Source organism: Ambystoma mexicanum, chromosome 6p, assembly GCF_040938575.1.
Source record: "Ambystoma mexicanum isolate Mex_15411 chromosome 6p, UKY_AmexF1_1, whole genome shotgun sequence".
NCBI classification, from domain to species: Eukaryota; Metazoa; Chordata; class Amphibia; order Caudata; family Ambystomatidae; genus Ambystoma; species Ambystoma mexicanum.
The window spans coordinates 578,846,972-578,865,620 of record NC_090935.1 but is presented as its reverse complement, the minus strand read 5'-3'; the positions used below and the strand labels follow the sequence as shown (position 1 = coordinate 578,865,620).

At 45.3% G+C, this 18,649-nt stretch overlaps 1 protein-coding gene across 3 annotated transcripts in view; it reads right to left on the bottom strand.

Moving 5' to 3' along the window:
* The window catches only part of MTX3 (metaxin 3), a 225,098-nt gene that overhangs the window by 108,569 nt on the left and 97,880 nt on the right, over positions 1 to 18,649 (bottom strand). For all 3 annotated transcript variants that reach the window (XM_069627403.1, XM_069627404.1, XM_069627402.1), the window contains exon 7: positions 12,054 to 12,211. In XM_069627403.1, coding sequence (XP_069483504.1) covers positions 12,054 to 12,211 — 158 coding nt within the window. The remainder of the gene's footprint in view (positions 1 to 12,053; positions 12,212 to 18,649) is intronic.

Genomic DNA, 18,649 nt, shown 5'->3' with positions numbered 1-18,649 from the left:
GGATCTCTGCTCAATGAGTCTGCCAGAGAGTTGAGTTCCCCTGGAACATGCTGTGACGACAGGAATATCTTCCGTTTGGGTGCCCATTTCAAAATTTGCTGGGCAAGTATTGACAGATTTGGAGAACATGTGCCCCCTTGTTTGTTGATATAAAACATCGCTGTAGTGCTGTCTGTCAGTATTTCCACAGATAGATTAGTTAAATCGGATTTGAACGCCCGAAGGGCTTTGAATACTGCTAGAAGCTCTAGCCGATTGTTGTGGTTCTGAGCTGCAGTGCGAGACCACAGACCCTGAGCTGTGTGGTTAAGGTAGTGAGCCCCCCCTCCCTGCTAGAGAGTTGTTCGTAGTGACAATCGCCTGTATCTCTGGATCATAGAAGGGCATCCCCTTCATTAGATTTTCCCTAGTCCACCAGCAGAAAATGTGTACAAGTGTTGGCGAAACGACCACTAGATCGTCCCACTGACCACTTGCCCGAGACCACTGTTTCGCCAACCCCTCCTGCATGGGTCAAATGCGCAGGCGCGTGAGGAACCAGGTAAATGCAAGATGCCATCATGCCTATTAAACGCATAGCTTTGCACACCCTTACCTGGCGGCCGGCCTGATAATGCAGTATTTGCAGTAACACATTGTGTACTCTTTCCCCTGACGGAAAGACCAAACCCTCTTGTGTGTTTAAGACAGCTCCTAGGAACTGTTTTGAAGTGCTTGGCACTAGGCTTGATTTTTTCGCATTGATGGAGAAGCCCAATTGAAAGAGAAGGTTGATTGTTCTTTGAATGTTTTGTCTGCAAATTAGGGGTGGGGGGGACTCCCCTGTCATGAGCCAGTCGTCCAGGTAAGTGTACACTGGGATTGCCTCCCTGCGCAGATGCGCTGCCACCACCGCCAGTAACTTTGTGAATACCCTTGGAACAGAGTCTATTCCGAAGGGCAGCACTTTGAATTGGTAGTGCTGGTTTGCTATCTTGAAACGCAAGAATCTTCTGTGCGCTGGGAACATTGAAATATGAAAATAAGCATCTTTCATATCCAGTGTTGCCATGTAATCCCCCTATTTTAGTAGAGGGATTACCTCTTGTAGCGTAGTCGTGCAGAACTTTTGTGGCTTGACCTACTTGTTTGCAGGGTGCAAATCTAATACTGGGCGCATTGTTTGATCTTTCTTTGGCACAAGGAAGTAAGTTGAATAAATACCCATGTTTATCTGGTTGGCCGGGACGACATAGATGGCATCCTTTATTAGAAGTGTGGCTATCTCGTCGAGAAGGATAGGCTGGTGTTCTTCGGAGTGGATCTTTTGTCGTGGGGGGTGGGGGCATGGGGGTCGTTGGAGGAGTTCTATACAGTATCCACCTGCTACTGTGGACAGCACCCATCTGTCTGAGGTGATTCCCTCCCATACGTGGGTGAAGCTGGAAATGCGCCCTCCTGTTGGTGAGGCATGGGACGGCACCTGAAGTGGAATGTCACTGCTTTTGAGGTGGTGTGCCACCTTAAGAGGGTTTGCCTCTCCCCCGACCACAACCTCTGCGCTGTCCTCTAGGATAGCCCTGGGAGGATTGGCCTTGATTATTGCCCCAGGAGGAGCCCTGGTTTTGACTATAGTTGGATCCCCATTGAGAACTTTGGCTGGCAAAAATTGCCATTACCCCTCTGGCCGGGATGCTTGTTGGTGAGTTGACCCAGCGATTTAAAGGTGTCAGACAGGTCCTTGGCTGTCTTAAGGGCGTCTTCGACGGCCTTACGGTAGGACACATTGGGTTCAATAGGCATGTTTATTAGGGTGGCCTGCATTTCTGGTCTGAAACCTGACTGGCTCAGCCACGCATGCTGTTTAATAACAGTACCCTGAGCACTGATTCTTCCGGAATTGTCCTCCGCGTCCAGGTTGGTCTTAAGTAAACAGCTTGACACTGCCCTCCCTTCTGCAGCCACCTGTGCTAGCTGGGACTTCAGTGGCTCTTGGGTAGACGAAAGTAAAGCTGACACTTTCTCCCAATTGTGCCAGTTGTAACTGGCCAAAGGTGTTGCATTGCTCGCAATTCTGGTCTGATAAGCCACAGAGGAGGCAACCTTTCTACCCATGGTGTAAATCGTTTTGCTATCCTTGTCGGGTGGGGCCTCAGAGGAAGCAAGGTGGGTGCCCGCTCCCTTCCTAGTTGTAGTTACAACTAACAAGTCTGGCTTCAGCTGCCCTCTAATATATAATGTGTCTGAAAGTGCAGGTTTAAATAGCTTTTCTACACGTGGATTTACAGCCCGTGTAAGGTTAGGGGCTTCTAATGACGGGAGTATCCCGCGCTGCACTGACTTCAGTAGAGGAAAAAACTGCATCACTGTTTTCTTGTCCCCAAGGATCTGTTCCACACCACAAAGTCCTTATCCTCCTGTACCTCCTAGGTGTCAATCTGAAAGTGCTCAGCCGCCTTGGCTAGCACCTCATTAAGCAAGGGTTGGTTCTCAATAGGAGAATCAACAATTGGAGGGTCTTGATCAATAGGAGAGTCTACAGGGTACATATCGGCCTCTGGGTCAGCTTCTTGGTCCTCATCATCCCCATAATAAGGGTCTTCTCTGATTCTGGGTAATAAGAGTTCTATGACTGTGCTTTGCAGTGGAACATCTGTATGAGACCTTTTAGAATGGGGTTGAGTAGGTAGAGCAGAGACCTGTGACCCAGAGGGAGCTGAGGTTGGGGGAGTGGAGTGGAAACGCTGAAGAATGCTGGGTCTTTTTCGTAGAAATTGGCCATAAAGGCCATTCTCCTCATCAACCTATCTATGACTTGTGAAGACCATTCTTTTGAACTTGGGATTACCAAAGGTTGTGAAGGATGTCCTAAATCCTCATCTGTGGGAGGTATTACCTTAGTTTTTTGTTTATCTTTATGAGATATGGGGCTAGATTCTCTAGGTTTTCCTTCTGAGGGTTTTTTCCCTAAGAGGGCTTTTATCCCTATGAGGTGTTTTTGAGTATTTCTTTGTGTTCTTTTCCCCCTCCCTGGAGTCCAGAGCTGTGTTTATCCATCTTTTGGGGGGCCTACTTCCAGATCTGACGCCGAGCATCGAATTTTGGATGCTGGTAGGGCTGAGGCCTTGTCTGCGGACGATCAGCAATCGGAGGGAGTTTTATGGGCGACACCCTTGCTGTCTTTCGATGGTTGGGCCCTGTCGTGTGGCGATCTCGAACGAGAGTGCCCAGAGGACAGGGACTCAACTGACCTTTCCCTGGGTGTCGAACGTTGTCGATAGCTCAACCCATCTGTCGAGTCTCGACCTGGGGTTATGTGTTTAGTGGTGGATGTTTTTGTTGCGCTTCTGCCGCCGGGTGTAGTCCCCACAACATGGCCGCCGGCCTGTGCTCTGGGGTCGGGGGTCTGAGCTTAGGTAGTTGGAGCTACCCCGTCGCCCTCACCATCCGAAACGGCGGCGTTGCTGCCATCATTGAAAGTGCCTTCTACCACCATGGCCTCGAGCTGCCTGGCGTAGTGGGACCAGCATTTTGTGGAGCGGTCCTTTAAACTCTTCGGCTTGAAGAGCCTACAAGCTAGACAAGACGTTTCAATGTCGTCTCTTGGGAGACACAACTTATAGACTAATTACTTGTTTACCCACAGGAATTTACAGTTGCACTTGGGGCAGAATTTAAATGTGGTCTTGTCCATAACTACAAACCATGGCAGCTGGGTGAAAATAGTGTAGTAAAGGGGGCATATACATTCTAAAAATGACCTCCCCCTCTCTCCCTACTGTCTGGGCTGAGGCCCGGAGCGGCCTTCCAAGGCCGAACGGTCTGTCGCGGTAGTCCTTCGACGGACAGTTTCTTCACCGGCGTGATGTTTCGGAGGTCGGTGAAGTAAAGGATAGAAAGAATAAACTATCGATAATTGAAATAAGTCAATGGCTTTACCCTGAAAGAGGAACTCCGCTATATGTGTCCGTCTAGAATGGCTGTGCACTGACTTGCTACCTACAAATAGTCTCTTCCTATATCGAGAACCCAGGGATGATTTTAAATAATCCCTTTGCCCATCAATATCACAGATTCAGAACTGCTTGACAACCAATGTCGTTTTTGGCTTTTGATAAAAATATTAGTATATCACAATGGAGTAGCTTTATTGTGAGATCTACTGAAACGCACGCAAGGGTTTGGGCTACCATTTTTCATCTGTTACCTTTCTTAGAGCACCTTTGAATTTTGGGTTTGATCATGGTTTTGGTGGGAACATTAACCTTCTGCACAGTGCTCAATACCTCATCTGCTCTCAGCTTGCAACCTTACACATGGGAGCCAGTTGCTGTCAGGTGGAAACTGCTTGGGTAGAGGAGGAGAGCGAGGGGAGGGCAGGTTTAGCACTTAACGAAATTACCCATGATATGATGATAATATTAAGGAGTGTATCATGTCTATTCCCATTTCTACGGTTTGAGGATTAAGCCTTGACTTTACCAAAATGACATAAAATAAAGAAAACAATTGCCACTGAATAGAAAGGTGGCTTGAAGTGTGGCGATTAATGTGGATCGGGAATTGTTAGCCATCGCTCGACTTTTTCACTCCGACATCCAAGCAGTGAGGTTAAACAGCCAGGTAAGAGGTTTGGCAGCAGTTAGCCTCTACCCGTTTTACATTAAGCGGTGATGGGGTAGGTATAGCCTTTTTATGTGTGTTTTTGCACAATCTATATGTAGCTTGTTAACATTTCCTATTAGTAATTCCAGTTAGTTTGCTGTTCGTATCAGAAGGCTTCCTAGCCCCTAGGCACATTGCACTTTTTCACGCATCTTTGTGTTCAACGGAATCACCTTTAACATCGACAACACCACCATCACAGTCTCCAAGACTGTAAAAACCCTAGGTGTTCACCTAGATGCTTCGCTATCCATGTCCCGCCAGGTCAACGCCATAGCCTCTTCCTCTGCGATCACCGCCAAAATGATAAACGCTGTCAAGCCTTTTCTCTCCACTACAAACTGCCTGGCCATCGCCAGAGCCACGATAGGTACCAAACTGGACTATTGTAATGCCCTCTTCTTAGGCACCTCCGCCCAAAACTTTAAAAAACTCAAAATCACGCAAAACAACGCACTCCGCGCAGCGCTGACTATCCCAAAAAGGGAACATATCTCGCCAGCAAGGAAAGATGCCCATTGGCTACCGGTAAAGGAACGCATACTCTTTAAATCCATGGCCATCACTCATAGATGCCTCTCACGGGATGCCGCACCTTATCTCGCAGAAAGAATCACACCCAAAGCATCCAACAGACCCATCAGGGCTCACCTCACCAACATGATTCATGTGCCCACGTTTCAAAGAACCAGGGCTGGAGGATCCAGCTTCCAACACCTTGCACCTCAAAATTGGAACTCCTTACCTACCTCACTAAGGAATGAAAAATCATACCCCACCTTCCGCAAAAACTTAAAAACCCTTCTATTCTGCTAAAGTCTACCCACCTGCATTACAACCCTCAGCATAGCAAAACATTTAAGCTCATAACAAGGCCAATGTCAATTGTTAATGTTCTCAAGCTCAGTTATGCCTGCACTGTAACTATAGCAATGCATTACTAATACACACTGCATTACTTGTTTACCCTATCCTTTGCCTATGCTATGTTCAAGCTCAAGTCTACTTTATGCCTATGATATGTTCAAGTCAAGACTACTGTAGCAGCGCCACGATGCCTCAGGGCAGTTCTGCACGCTTTATAAATACAAATAAATAAAATAAAATAAATAAAATAAAAAATAAATAAATAAATAAAATAAATAAAATATCCCAGAGCGCTTTTGCTGTTTTGTGGGTTGCTGCTGTTTTTAGTAGATACAGCCATGCCCCTGCGGCTTAAAACACTTGTATCACCACAAAGTCTATTCTAATCAGTCCGGTAAGATATTGGTCAGCTGTTAGCCTTTACCCATTTCATGTCAAGTGGTGATACAGTAGTTCTAGCCTTTTTCATATTTTATGTGTGCTTTTGCAAAATCTGTATTTATTTCAATTTGCTTGCTAGCATTTCTTATTTATAGAGAGGTCTTTCTAGCCCTAAGGCACATTGCACTTTCTCGCACATCTTTGAAACCCCTGCGCTACATTCGCCCATAGCGCATTCTCTGCTTGGTGGGACACGGTTGAGATTAGATCGTACAGCCATGCCCCTGTGGTTAAAACAAAGTCACGTGGAAAGCGCTGATGCAAAGCCTGTTTGTGCCCGTTTTAGGTGTTTGCGCCTGTTGGAGGTAGTCCGGTATGACATGCTGCTGGATTGCTGCCGACTGTTCTAGAAGCAAGGTACTCGGGCTTTACTCTAAATCTCGCACCGTCTAGCTAGTCAATTTGGTTTCTATTGTGTGTCTTGACTGTTTAACTTGCAGCGTTATTAAAAGCATAACTCCTTGTAACTTTGTTCCCAACGTCCTATTCCAAAGCTGAGCTCCTGGTATGTAAACCTCCTAACATGGACCTACCTCAGGAGACGGTTACAATGAGGTTAGGATTTCAACTGGAGCTTCTTTTCACCCCAAGACCCTCCTGAGGCAAGCTCTATAGACTCCAGCCCTCCATTTAGCATTCATTAATGACAGGCCAACAATCTGTAATGCTCTGCCCTTACGTGACCTGATCTTACACTTGCCTCTTGGTATTTTATTCATTACTGAATAGTGGTTTGTGGGGGAGAATCATTTGATTCCCGGTCTTAATACAAGCTAATTATACTATTCCGTATCTAATCCGAGAAGTACGCAAACTTCACTTCTTGCTACATAGAAAAAAGCCAATCATATTAACTCTTCTTTCTTTCAAAGGTTCCGATATAAGTTCAGCTATCTTCCACCTAACCGGATGATCGGGCCTGCCTATCTCCAGATGCACCTAGCTTCAGCTTGTTTTTGCTGAAATTGTTGTTCCTCGGTTTTCCTCACTAGCTCCACCTTGTACTGCTTTCAGGGCTCTTCCAGCTTTATTTGCCTCCGATCAGCCTGATACTATTGTGCCACTTGTGCCCAGGTTTATTAATCTACCTCTTCTTCAAGGCTTTGTTTCTCCATTCCTAAAGGATGCCTGTATTACACTTCTCTTGAATAAACCTAGTTTGTATCCTACATCCCCAAGAATTACACCCCCTTACCCAGCCTACCTTGGTTCTCTAAAATCCTTAAAAAGATTGTGGCTGGTCAACTTTGCATCGTAAAAGTGTCGTCTTCACTCTTTGCAATCAAGGCCTCTGCCAGCTTCCTGGGAAGGAGGGAGCTATGTGATCACTGTGAATCAAACACTGCGCAGCCCACTTTTTTTCTTTAAACCAATTCTGCTGCATATATATGTAGGTGGCGACCACATGCACCCCTTCCCCCCAAATGTATTATCACCATACACCACCCCCCAACCAATATATGTGGCGAAATGAGACATTCAAAATGGGATATTTTCGGCTACCCAGTGTTTGGCTGCATAGTAATGGGCTGATACTGGAAGGAGTCAGTCCTAGTCTCTGTACAGGGCGTTATTCGTAAGTGTGGATGAAGGACATCTAACCCTCCTGTTCATGCTTCATTAATCAACCACAGGATTTTATTCACCCGTCCCACACTGATGGTAGGAGAATCAAATTAGGGTGTGACTTATCTTGGGTCCTATTTTTTTTTATCCTCGAGAACTCAATAAGTAACCATGTGACGTCTCTCCTCTGATTTGAGCGGTTATCCTATGGTGGTCTGTAAGGCGCAACTCTTTATCCACTTCTACTTTAATATCCATCTTTGGCCGCTATTTGCTCTTATGAAAGATTGGGGCTGAGAGTACCACTCCTAGGTTGACAATACCCAGATTTACCCAAAGGTTTTCATCCCTTCAGAAGATCTCTCCCTCTTGACTAATGAAATCTGAGTCCAAAGCTCGATGTTGAATAACCATCCACAGCTAGACGCTCTTAAAATGGAATTTACTGTTTTTGGTCCAAAATGTCGGTTTATTTTAAACTCCCTCCACCCCCCAATATCTGGGACAGTGATATGTTTGTTTCGAAATCAAAAGAATTGTGGGGTGTTTTGGGAGGTCAATTTGAGCTTTAATAGACAAATATCTGAGGTTGTTTGGGTAAGCAAGGTATGCATCAGCTTCACACATGCCGTACCCAATCAGGGTTGGCTACTGTCACAGAGGTATTAACTAACACCAAACTGGTTTACGCAAATGCCCTGTATCTTGGTATTTCAGACTATCAAATGGAACATTTGCAATTAATTCAAAAGTCGCTTGTTTGTATTATTTATAATCTTGCCAAGTTCAACTCTATACATATGCATGGAAGGCTCTCCATTGGCTCCAATTAGAGAGTTTGGTTCAAGATATTGTGCGTGGTCTTCAGGTGCCACACAGCTTTTAGCTACCTGGTAAGTAAGATTTCACTTATGCCCATCTGCTAACAGTTCCCAAGCCAAACAAGACGTGATGGGTGCTTTGTTTATAGAATGCTTTCCTTGACAATATTTGGGCACTCCTACCCTATTTGGATTTGCCCGTTATAAACATCATGTCATCAATCAATTCAATCGTGGCTAGCTGCATGGCCTAGGACATCAGCTCTGCAGTAGTGGAAAGAATCAAAAAGGCATCCTAGCAGGCGATTTTCGGACCCATCGGAAACGATTGCTATTCGGTCGAGGGCGAATGCAGTAATCCTTTCTAATTCAACATATTACACCACTGTGCGATTGGCTCAGACAAACCCTTATCTGACTGCAGGCGTGATTTCCAGCTAGCTCCACACCATGGCAAGATCGGAGCGGTGCATTTAGGCTTTTCCGCGATGGTAAAAAACACATCAAACAGAAGTCACAAGATGAGAGGATGTCTCTCCTTGGGCCAGAGGGTTCATGCGAGTCTTACCAGTATTACAACCGTCGATGACTGGTAGTAAAATAATGTTTAAGGAGTTGAATGAAAAGAAAAAAAACACTTGACTCCGTCACAAACGTAGAAATGGCAATAAACATGCTTTTCTGCATTCAAGTAAGCAATGTACTTCTGTTGCATGTATAAATCACCCTCCTGTAAACAAAGACATTGGAAGACAGACGTGTTCAGTTACCATAGATAAAATAAACATGAAAAAAGACAAAAATACCCTCAAACTCAATTCTTTTGCAACTTTTTGCATGTACTGACGAAAGCCTATGAAGCACCCTATTTAAATTGGGCCTAGGGACATCAGAAGTCTATTTTGGGGCTGCAGCCTGACATGCAGAAGGTTAATATCTTCCTATTGTGACAGTGACATCACTTTCAGCTGGTCAGTTTTCATTGGACGGCTGAGTTAACTGTGCTGTGGCATTCTTCCCAGGAGAAGGTATAGCTGCACCCTACGACATCATGTAATCTGGTAGTGTGCGCAAGCTGACTGATACGTCTAGTGGACTATTGGAATGCAGCATTGTGACAGTTGGTTCTGACCAGACTTCCTTCCTGGGGTCTGCAGTGGGCAGGAGAAGGCTGAGGGAGATGGTGTTCACAGTATGTGGCCACACAATGCTGTCCTTAGATAAATCCTTGACTCCAAATAGCAATGGCAGGGAAGCCACACACACATACAACTGTATTAGGCTTAGTTTACACTTGTATGACTTCGTGGTATCCATGTAACACTTCAGAGGTGTTTTGGGGTCATTAGGCCGAGAGTGGACACTGGGCAACTTTGGGCACTGAGGATAAGGGAATTTTACTGACACCGATTGAATGAAAAGATGACTGCTATTTATTAAGAGGTTGTGAAGAGACCGATTAATTATTTAAAATGAACAAGGACAGGTGGTTATAGGGAACGCTTGACTTCTTGTAAAGTGGCTCATTATTAAAGGTCATGCAGGTGGGTGTCTAGCGGTTTCTCTGCGTTTAAGCCTTTTGCTGCAGAAGAAGACCAGCAACAAGACCCTTCAGTGGACTTGCGGCCCGAACGCTGGAGCCATTCCGATCCAGATGTCTGGTCGGATAAAGAAGACTGTTCTGTTTGAAGGAAGGTCAGGGCGTCGTGGGTGAAGAGATCACTTTCTGGTTCGGAGTTGGCTCCAGCTAGGCATCAGGTCCGGCCGGCGGCTTTTAAGTCAGAGTTCTGGGGTGTGTTAGGGTCGGGAAACCAGGATCCACAAAGCAAGATGTCCTCCTTCATCCAACCCATGATGAAGACGGGGAAGCAGTAGCACAAAAGTGAACAGCTTACCCTTTCAAACAGGTCACAGGTGACTCGGGTAGAGACTGCAGCGGACCAGCTCACATCCAGGGACAGCCGCAGCGCCCTCTCAGAATGATCAGCACTCAGACCAACGGGATTCCAAGAGGAGCACCGGGAAGCTGTGAAGGATGGTGAAACCATGGCCACTGCCGCTTGATAGGAGGGAAGCATCGGATCATGGAGAGAGACCGCTTTGCCTTAAGGAGGACATGTTGTCATAAGTTCATCTTCCAGTACAGTCCTCAGTGCCCAATGGTGCAACTAAGAAATGGCTCAGAATACCCAACAGGTATATGCTCTCACGCGGTTAAAGGATACACCACCCCATAGTCACAGTGCTGTATTTATAGATTTGGTGGCCATCCAATCCTGAATGGCCCGACTTCCTTTTGTGTCATCACTCTTGCACTAATGTGGTTTACAGTATCTGGCAGACTCCTTCCTATCCGGCATGAATTGCATTCCATGTATACAACTGCTTCCTTTCTGGGCTCTGTGCAGTACCCCTAAAGAGGGTGCCCCTATGTGGAGTGGAGGTGGACCTAAAGACCAGGCGGAGAATAGACGGTTGAGCCAAGTGCCGGCGAGTTTGTGGTGGTGCAGGAGATTGTTAGAGGTGAGGTGTTGGTAGTGACAGAAAGTGGTCCTAGAGAGTGAGAGCGAGGCTGTGAATGAGTGACAGAGAGTGAACATAGCAGGGTAGTGAGATAAGTGGATGTTGTGGAAGAGAGGTGACAACGGAGAGCAAAGAGTAGAAGGGAGGACATAGAGAGGAGAGCGGGGCTAAGAACAGAGGAGATAAGAGAGAGAGTTGGGAAAAAGGAAGAGAGAATGAGGCCATCGCAGGAAGAAAAGGGAATAGAGAAGACATGAAAAGAACACACGTGTGACTAACATAGGGAGATACGAGAGGAGTAGGAGAAGGGCAGAGAGAGAGAACACCGAAGGGAGAGAAGAGTGGGAGAAGTGAAGAGAGGAGACAGAAGAGAGAGGGCAAGGAGGTGGTGTGAGAAAGACTAGGATAGAGGAGAGGGGAATGAGTAACAGGCAACATATGGGGCAGTACAAGCGGGGTAGAGAGAAAAAGGAGCAGGAAGTTTGTCATCAGCAGAATCCAAAACCTTGCCATTGCTACTGCAACCTGGGAAAGGAACTTTAGTGTTGGGGAACTCTTAGGAAGTCCCAGAGGAGGTAGAGAAGGCTACGGCCTTTAGGCCCTCACTAGAGAAACTGAATATACAGTAGGTGTTACTGATCGCTAGTCTGAAATCAACTTGGGGATTAAGTTAAGTCTGGGCTAAAATGGAGGAAGCCCACAGGAGGACGAGATATGAATGGTCATTAGAGTGCCCAGCTGTGAAACAAGCACCTAAAGTACCAGGCCATTTCAAATAGGTTCAATAAAGAACCTTGTAACCATAGTCAGAGTCTGGGAGTTTGTGGAGTATCTAAAGTGATTAAGGTTGTTCGTATGTTTGATAGGCGCGTTAGATGAACAGGGTTGATCATTTTGTTACTGTTAAGTTACCTGTAATCATTTTTTATTAATCTACCTCTCAATTAAATTGTACATCACAGACTCGAGCCTTGCATGCTTTTCTTCGAATTTCTATTTTCTGTGTTGAGTAAAAAACTAGCCATTTAGTCGTCGCATGATGTCCATGTTCTCTTTGCTGTAGTCATTGCAACCAAAATCCAGACACGGGCGATCACGCACATACATGATAGTTTCAATATCTCGACTATGCAGTCTTTTTAGCAGTTCTGGCTTTGTTGGAAGGAGGTGTGAAGAAGCAGAGTAGCTTACCTGTACCATTTTGTCCAAAGTAGCCACTAAGGATGCCATCGCAGAAGCGGCACAAATTGGACAACTGCTTTAGGTGTTCCTGTAACTGGACCTTCGGGAAGCAGACTTTATACAGCGGGGCTAAGAAGCCAAACACAAAGGCGTCCAGCGTGGTAGGTCTAAAGGCAAAGTAAGGGTGCGTAGTAAGTATTAGCTACATGTCTCATTAGCCTACCACTAACAACAATATTGTACTGTATTTTGGAATAATGTCCAATTCACAAAAATACTATAAAAAGGAGAACATCGTTATATTTTTGTGGGAAAAGAATACACTACTACTATAATGGTATCTGCACTCCACAATTATGCAGGTACCCCAAATACCATATGGCTTTCATAGACAAGACCAGATATGTTCAATTTAATATTCTTTTTAACGTTTCGTGTTTGATGCTTCAAACGTAGCAAACAGGTTTTAAGTGCTGAACAATGTTTTCACTTACATAGAAGGCATTCATTTTAAACGTTTTCAAAATACGGTAGCCTGGTGGATTTCTTTGGGTTCAACAGCACTTGAATGGAGGCCTAAAGAAAAGTGTTTCAACTCTGTTCTTGAGATAAAACCAGAAGGACGGAGGCCACATGGTTCCTTTGAAGCCCTCATACAGCAGGTCTCACGCACATGGGAAGCGTCTAGCCTTGCATCCGTCAGGCCGCTAGTCCAGCTATGCGGGAAAGCGCCTGATTTCCATCGGCAGCCAAGAGGTCGTTTGAAAAGGAGCCTGCGTATGAAGTGTGAGCGAAGGGAAAGCGCGATTACTTTCCCCATGTCTGAATGTCTTTAACAGGACTCGCAGGGGACATTAATACCAGTCCTTGGCATGTGGAAGAGCCATTAACAACGTTTTATGGTTTCCAAGCAAGTTGCCAGCCTCCCGGGATCATGCCACCACATTCCCGCCAAGCGCAGGAACAGTAGTGACGAGGAAAGCACACATGGTTGCACCTTTACTGAAACACTAACACTTTGCACAAACAAAGTCCAACTGTGCCCTGGGTTAGGCGAATTGCTAACATTTGCTTCTTATTCTTAATACAGTTCAGGAACGCCTCTGCCACATTCTCGATTTGGCGGGATTCCGAGATGGGAGAAAGAATAAAAAAGACTACGTAGATTAAGCCATTTTAGTTGCAGGGTCCATCACAGTACCTGGCTCCTCCTTTAGCAAACCACAGCAGCTCTTGCATCACTGCCAACTACAGAGGACAGGAAAATACAGCACAGCCCAATCCCAATTATGCCAGCTTTGAGGACAGTGTTGCCTTCCTTTTACTGTTCATAAAGACTTTTGCAGATATTTTATGAGGTTGTTTCATGTGCAGGCTATACTGTGGACTTTAACCTAGCCGGACAAAAAGGCTTCAGAAACGGTCATCAGATTAGCACTTGCCAAACCTCCGGCTATTCCAGAACACTCCCAGAAGAACCGAATGACTGGGAACAGGTGAAAGGCCACAGACAGCCATATGTTAAAGCACCAAAGTCTGCTGCTTAGAGGAGGGCAATACTCTCTGTTGGTCCACTGTCAGCACACTCAGCCCTACTTGGTTTGAAGAACATTCAGGGCACCATATCTACTCCAGATAGCATTCGGAAGTCTGGAGTAGAGAGGAGAGATGCTAGTGTGGCTGGACTGCCAGACTCAGGTCAGTGAAATGGGTTAGAAACTGACTAAACAACATCAGACAATATTTTCAGGGACATAATGGCGACGAGGCTTGAAAGAACCCACTGGAGGTAAATGGAACAAGTAAGGAGCGCTGCGGGGGGTGGGCCGAGCAGCGTAAGTTAGACCACCCACCGTTGCCCCAACTTGTGACGTCTATCCTCATCCGGCAGGTTGCACACCCAGATTCATCCTGAGAAGGGATAGAGGGCCAGGTCAGGCGTGTGACAGATGGGAAACCATAAGGGCTATGAGGGAGCAAGCACCATGCCCTAGAAAAAGAAGTATTTCCCTGGCCCAGATTGATTCTACACAGTCAATGCTATTGGGAGGTTTTTGGTGTAAGCGCCTTGAGCTGTACGGCTTGCAGCAAGTTTAGAAAGCGCAGGCACAAAGGGAAGCTGCTACCGAGCAGTGTCACGGGTGCAGGCGTGGGATACACTAACCTTACACAGAGAGGGATCACCGGGGGCACAGTCAGAGCGGCTGGGAGCTCTGCAACGCTCCTATCCGAGGAAGCTATGGTACCATAAGTGAACGCTGGGAACAGAGCAACAGCTCCACGTCCGTGCGTCACTGCTACTTCCATGGGTGAAAAAAGGAGTTGTACACGGAAGGGCAAAACCGGATGCTTGGTAGACAGTGGAAATGGAAGGATGTATGTGATCGCCATGGCCATTGTAGTCACATTTGATAGACAGGAAAGGAAAGCGCAGGAAATATGCCTGATTGCACAGAAAAGTAGTGCAAGCACAGGAAAGTATTTACACAGTGAAGTAAAAGGTATGGGAGGAGCCAGGAATGAGAGACAGACACAGAACACATGGTTTTGGCCATAAACATGTATTAAAACAAAAAGGGGTTGTAAAATGCATCACTTTCCCTATTCTAGGAGGTATTTCCCTGGCTAAAACGGTCTGTCCAATGTGAAGATGTCCAAATCAAAAAGGCCTAGTGTCCGAAACACTAAATGGCCCTCAAATTCTACAAATCGACTCTCAGGTGAAAAGGGGATTGTCTTTGGCTTTGAAAAGTGTAGAACTGTTCACAAATGAAAAAGGTGCAACTCCAACACAAACGTTCCAGATGGATACAGTTTGCAGTTCCAGGGGATGACTGCCTTCCACTGGATTTCTCTTCACTGCACTTTAAACTTTTAAGGATATGAGATTTCCTTGGGCTTCTTCTGGTCGTAAAACAACTTGTATGCAAAACAACTCGGCTGTTAGCCTTAATTGTGCTTGGATATCTTGTGTGCTTTCCTGCTAAGTTTCTTCTCCTCTTTAGTACGATTTAAATACTGTCTTTGGCTATACCTGATATATGCTTATCAGGACTCGCTCATGTGATTTGTTTCATACATTGCCCAACTTGACTTTGCCCGGTATACTCTCCTGCCAGGGCATTCTCTTGTGCTTCTCTTAACAGACTTACAACTTAAATCTGCCTGGTATACTCTTGTGCCAGGACTTTCTTATAGGCTTCATTTAACACACTTGTAACTTGAATCTGCCTGGTATATTCTCCAGCCAGGACTTACTCATATGTTTCACTGGGCACACTTGCAAAGTTGACAATATTTTGTATTCACTCTGTTATGTCTCTGTGAAATATTGAGCCTTCCATTCTCTCTCATATGCTTCATTTACTCTTATTTGCTTCTGGTAGGGTTGCAAACACTCCCCGGTGTCCCAGCTTCCCTTGAGTGGACTGACCAGCTTTCGGTGGTGTGCGTCGGTTCTCCTGCGGTATTTATGCAGCGGCTCTTCAGTGTTGCATTCCTTCTTCTGAAGTTTTCCACCTCTGCTTTGTGGCCTCTTTGTCCCTCGTGGCTCCTGCTTGCATGCTCTGGGTTTCTTGGTGCTTGAGTGGTGTGAAGGCTGCTTTCCGGTGCCTTTTCTCACATGGTGTCCTCGCAGTGGACTGTCTCCTGCAGTCTGCTCTCCTCTGCCTCCTCCGTGAGCCAGTTGGCTCCACAGACTTTTTCACAGCACAGCAGTCACACGATCGCTACTTATAGAACGAGATTCTCACAGCTACGTCTCTCCCCTGTCAGTTGGCTGTGTGGTTTAAAGGTCCCGGTATCCAGTATTGGCGCACATCTACTATAGCGCACCTTGTGATACTGGCCTCTATCGATCTTCATTACTCAACTCAACTTACTCGTCACAGTACTTTTACATCCAGGGAAAGAGAAGTCTGTTCTTCATAACTTGTATACAGAGTATGGAAAGGTAGGGGGTGGGTGAAGGGAGTTGTGACAATATGCCATTAAGGCATGGGGAATGGAGATGTACCCCTAGAAGGAAATATGGGATGATATGTCTCATCCGATGATGTTTTTGGTTGCCCCAACCCCCATGTGATTTAAGCGGATGTTACATATTTAGGAAATGTCTACATGACACACTAGAAGTGTTAGCTTTAAAGGTCCAAGATGAGCATGGATGTTTTACATGTTGCCTCAAATTAAGGAAAGTATGTTTAGTAATGTTCAGTAAATAGCATGAAGTATGAGATGAATAGCACTAGAAGGCTTAGGAGAGTAGCACTAAAACACGTTAGCATTAAAAGTGCTATTGTATTAGTCGTCTTTTGGCCAATGTTATGTGCGAGTCGATGGTTAAGTGTTACCTGTTGTGGCCTAGAAAGTTAGGTTACAGCCAATACAATTGTTTAGTCAATAGTGCACTTCATTGTTTAGAGGATGTACCAGGTTTGTCTAAGCCTTTACAATATACACATATGTTTCTAGCAGTCTAGGATATTGAGCACTAGTGTGGGTGATTAGAATGTTTGGGTCTTTCTAATACCTGAAAGTTATCTTGTTAGCAAAGTGTTTAAAGTCACCATCTGTGACAAAAGTGAATGATGTTAAGATGGAGTTAGATTCAGCAGACTACGATTGTGTCACTTGTCAAGAGTTTAGGGTTTGCCTCATGAGGAAAAAGGAAAACAAGCTTCAAGGAACTGTGAGAACAGTCCGGACTATATAAATTGGAGACAGAAATGCCAACTTTAGCTACAGCCCAAACCGCTGGACGTATTTTCACCAAATTTACGGAGGATCAGCGGCTTGGTCCCGAAAGCGTGCTTTTGTAAATTTGGTGGAAATCCATCTAGTAGTTTTTTTAAAATGACCAAAAAGTAGGACCCAAATAATTAGTGAGATCTATGTCCACTCCGCGGACACACTTCCCTGATCGGACACAGATAGGCTTAGAGGGCGTTTGTGTCCTGCTGATTGGATGGTGAAAAGCATGAAGTGCATCTGATTTTTGGAAATGCCTGCCATATTGGATTTGCGGACGGCGATCGGTGTCCACGGACATCCCAGTAAAAACATATTAAAAACACAATATTGCACTTGTCAAACATATAAAATAATCTCTGGGGAGGTGAGGGGTGATGAGGATGGGATGGGATATGGCTGCAAGAAGCAAAAAAACAGGTGTTTTTCACAGCAAAAGTCCACGAACCGTCTGGATGCTCACGAACAGTCCGGATGTTCGCGAACAGTCCTGAGAAGTTCGCGGACACCTCAGCATTATAGGGTTGGTGAAAAGCAGTTATTGGATGGCTTATAACTTTGGCACCACTTAATGAAACTGCATGAAATTTGTCAATTTTATTCCTGAGTTTGGTGGTATTCTGTCAAGAGGGGGCAAAATTAGAGGGTGGGTCCCAAACTAATGTAAAGGTTTATAAATGAGTTGCAATTTGACGAATCTACACTTATTTTGGCAAACTGATAATAGATCTAGATGTTAATGTTTTTGCGAAGTTTGGTGGTATTTTGTCAAGGGGGGGCACAATTAGAGGGGGTGTCCCAAAATATTAGGAAACATTATAAAATGTGGTGCCATTTGACAAATCTATACAAAGGTTTACAAAAAGATTATAGATCTAGATATAACTGTTTTCGTAAGTCTGAATGGATTTTGTTTTTTTGACATGTGTCATAATGTAGGTACAAAAAATAGTGATATACCTTTTGTGACTGAGGTGTAGCCTGTGGCCATGGGCAGTGGCCAGATTGTTTGGATCATGACCTTATTCCATGAACCGGACAATCAGGCTACTGGCCATGACCACGAGGGACAACACATGGGGTTAAAGTGGCCATGTCCACCTGGGACTGGCTTTGTGGTAAAGCTATTTGAATTTGGGATAGGTTTGAAAGGGAAGAAAAATGTGCTCTTGGTAATATGGTTCTCTTTTCGCCTTCTGCAGACTGCCATGGAAAGTGAAGAGGGGCCCTGTACGGTACCCCGCCTTCCCTTTCCATGGTGGCCATCTTGGGTTTGGCAACCTAGGGTGCTAATGGCCTTCATCCCCCATTACAGGGGCTGGAATGCAGGGGATAACGGTCCGGGGACCTAGTTATCCACCCTCGCTTCGCTTGGGCTGCTAACTTGGGCTGCCAGGCCGGTATCCACCTTTCCATTCCTGGAACGGGAGGTAAACACAATATTGACATTAGCATAACACAAAATGCAAATGGAAATTTTGGAAAATCTTATTGAGTCTATGTACTTTACTGAGAAATATAAATTAGATGCAGTCTATACGTTTTTTTTCTTAGTTCTATTTTTTAACTGTGAAAGGTGGTTCCTAAAGGAACATTTCTTTTATTGTTTTTGGATGCATTTTGGTTTTAGTAGGAGAGCTTAGAACGAAACGTGGGGAGGGAAATGAGGGCAGAGGCATCAAACACTAATATGGAGGGGCAGGTGAACAGGGAGAAATGTTGGGCGTGTGTTATTTCTAAGGTAGGGGGCAGTGCTTCTCATGCTCCTTGATTACAGCAGTGGTGGTATATCTTGGGGATGAGGGATGGCATTAGCTGATTCCATTTAAAGATAAATAGCAGTTTTGCTAAAAGTA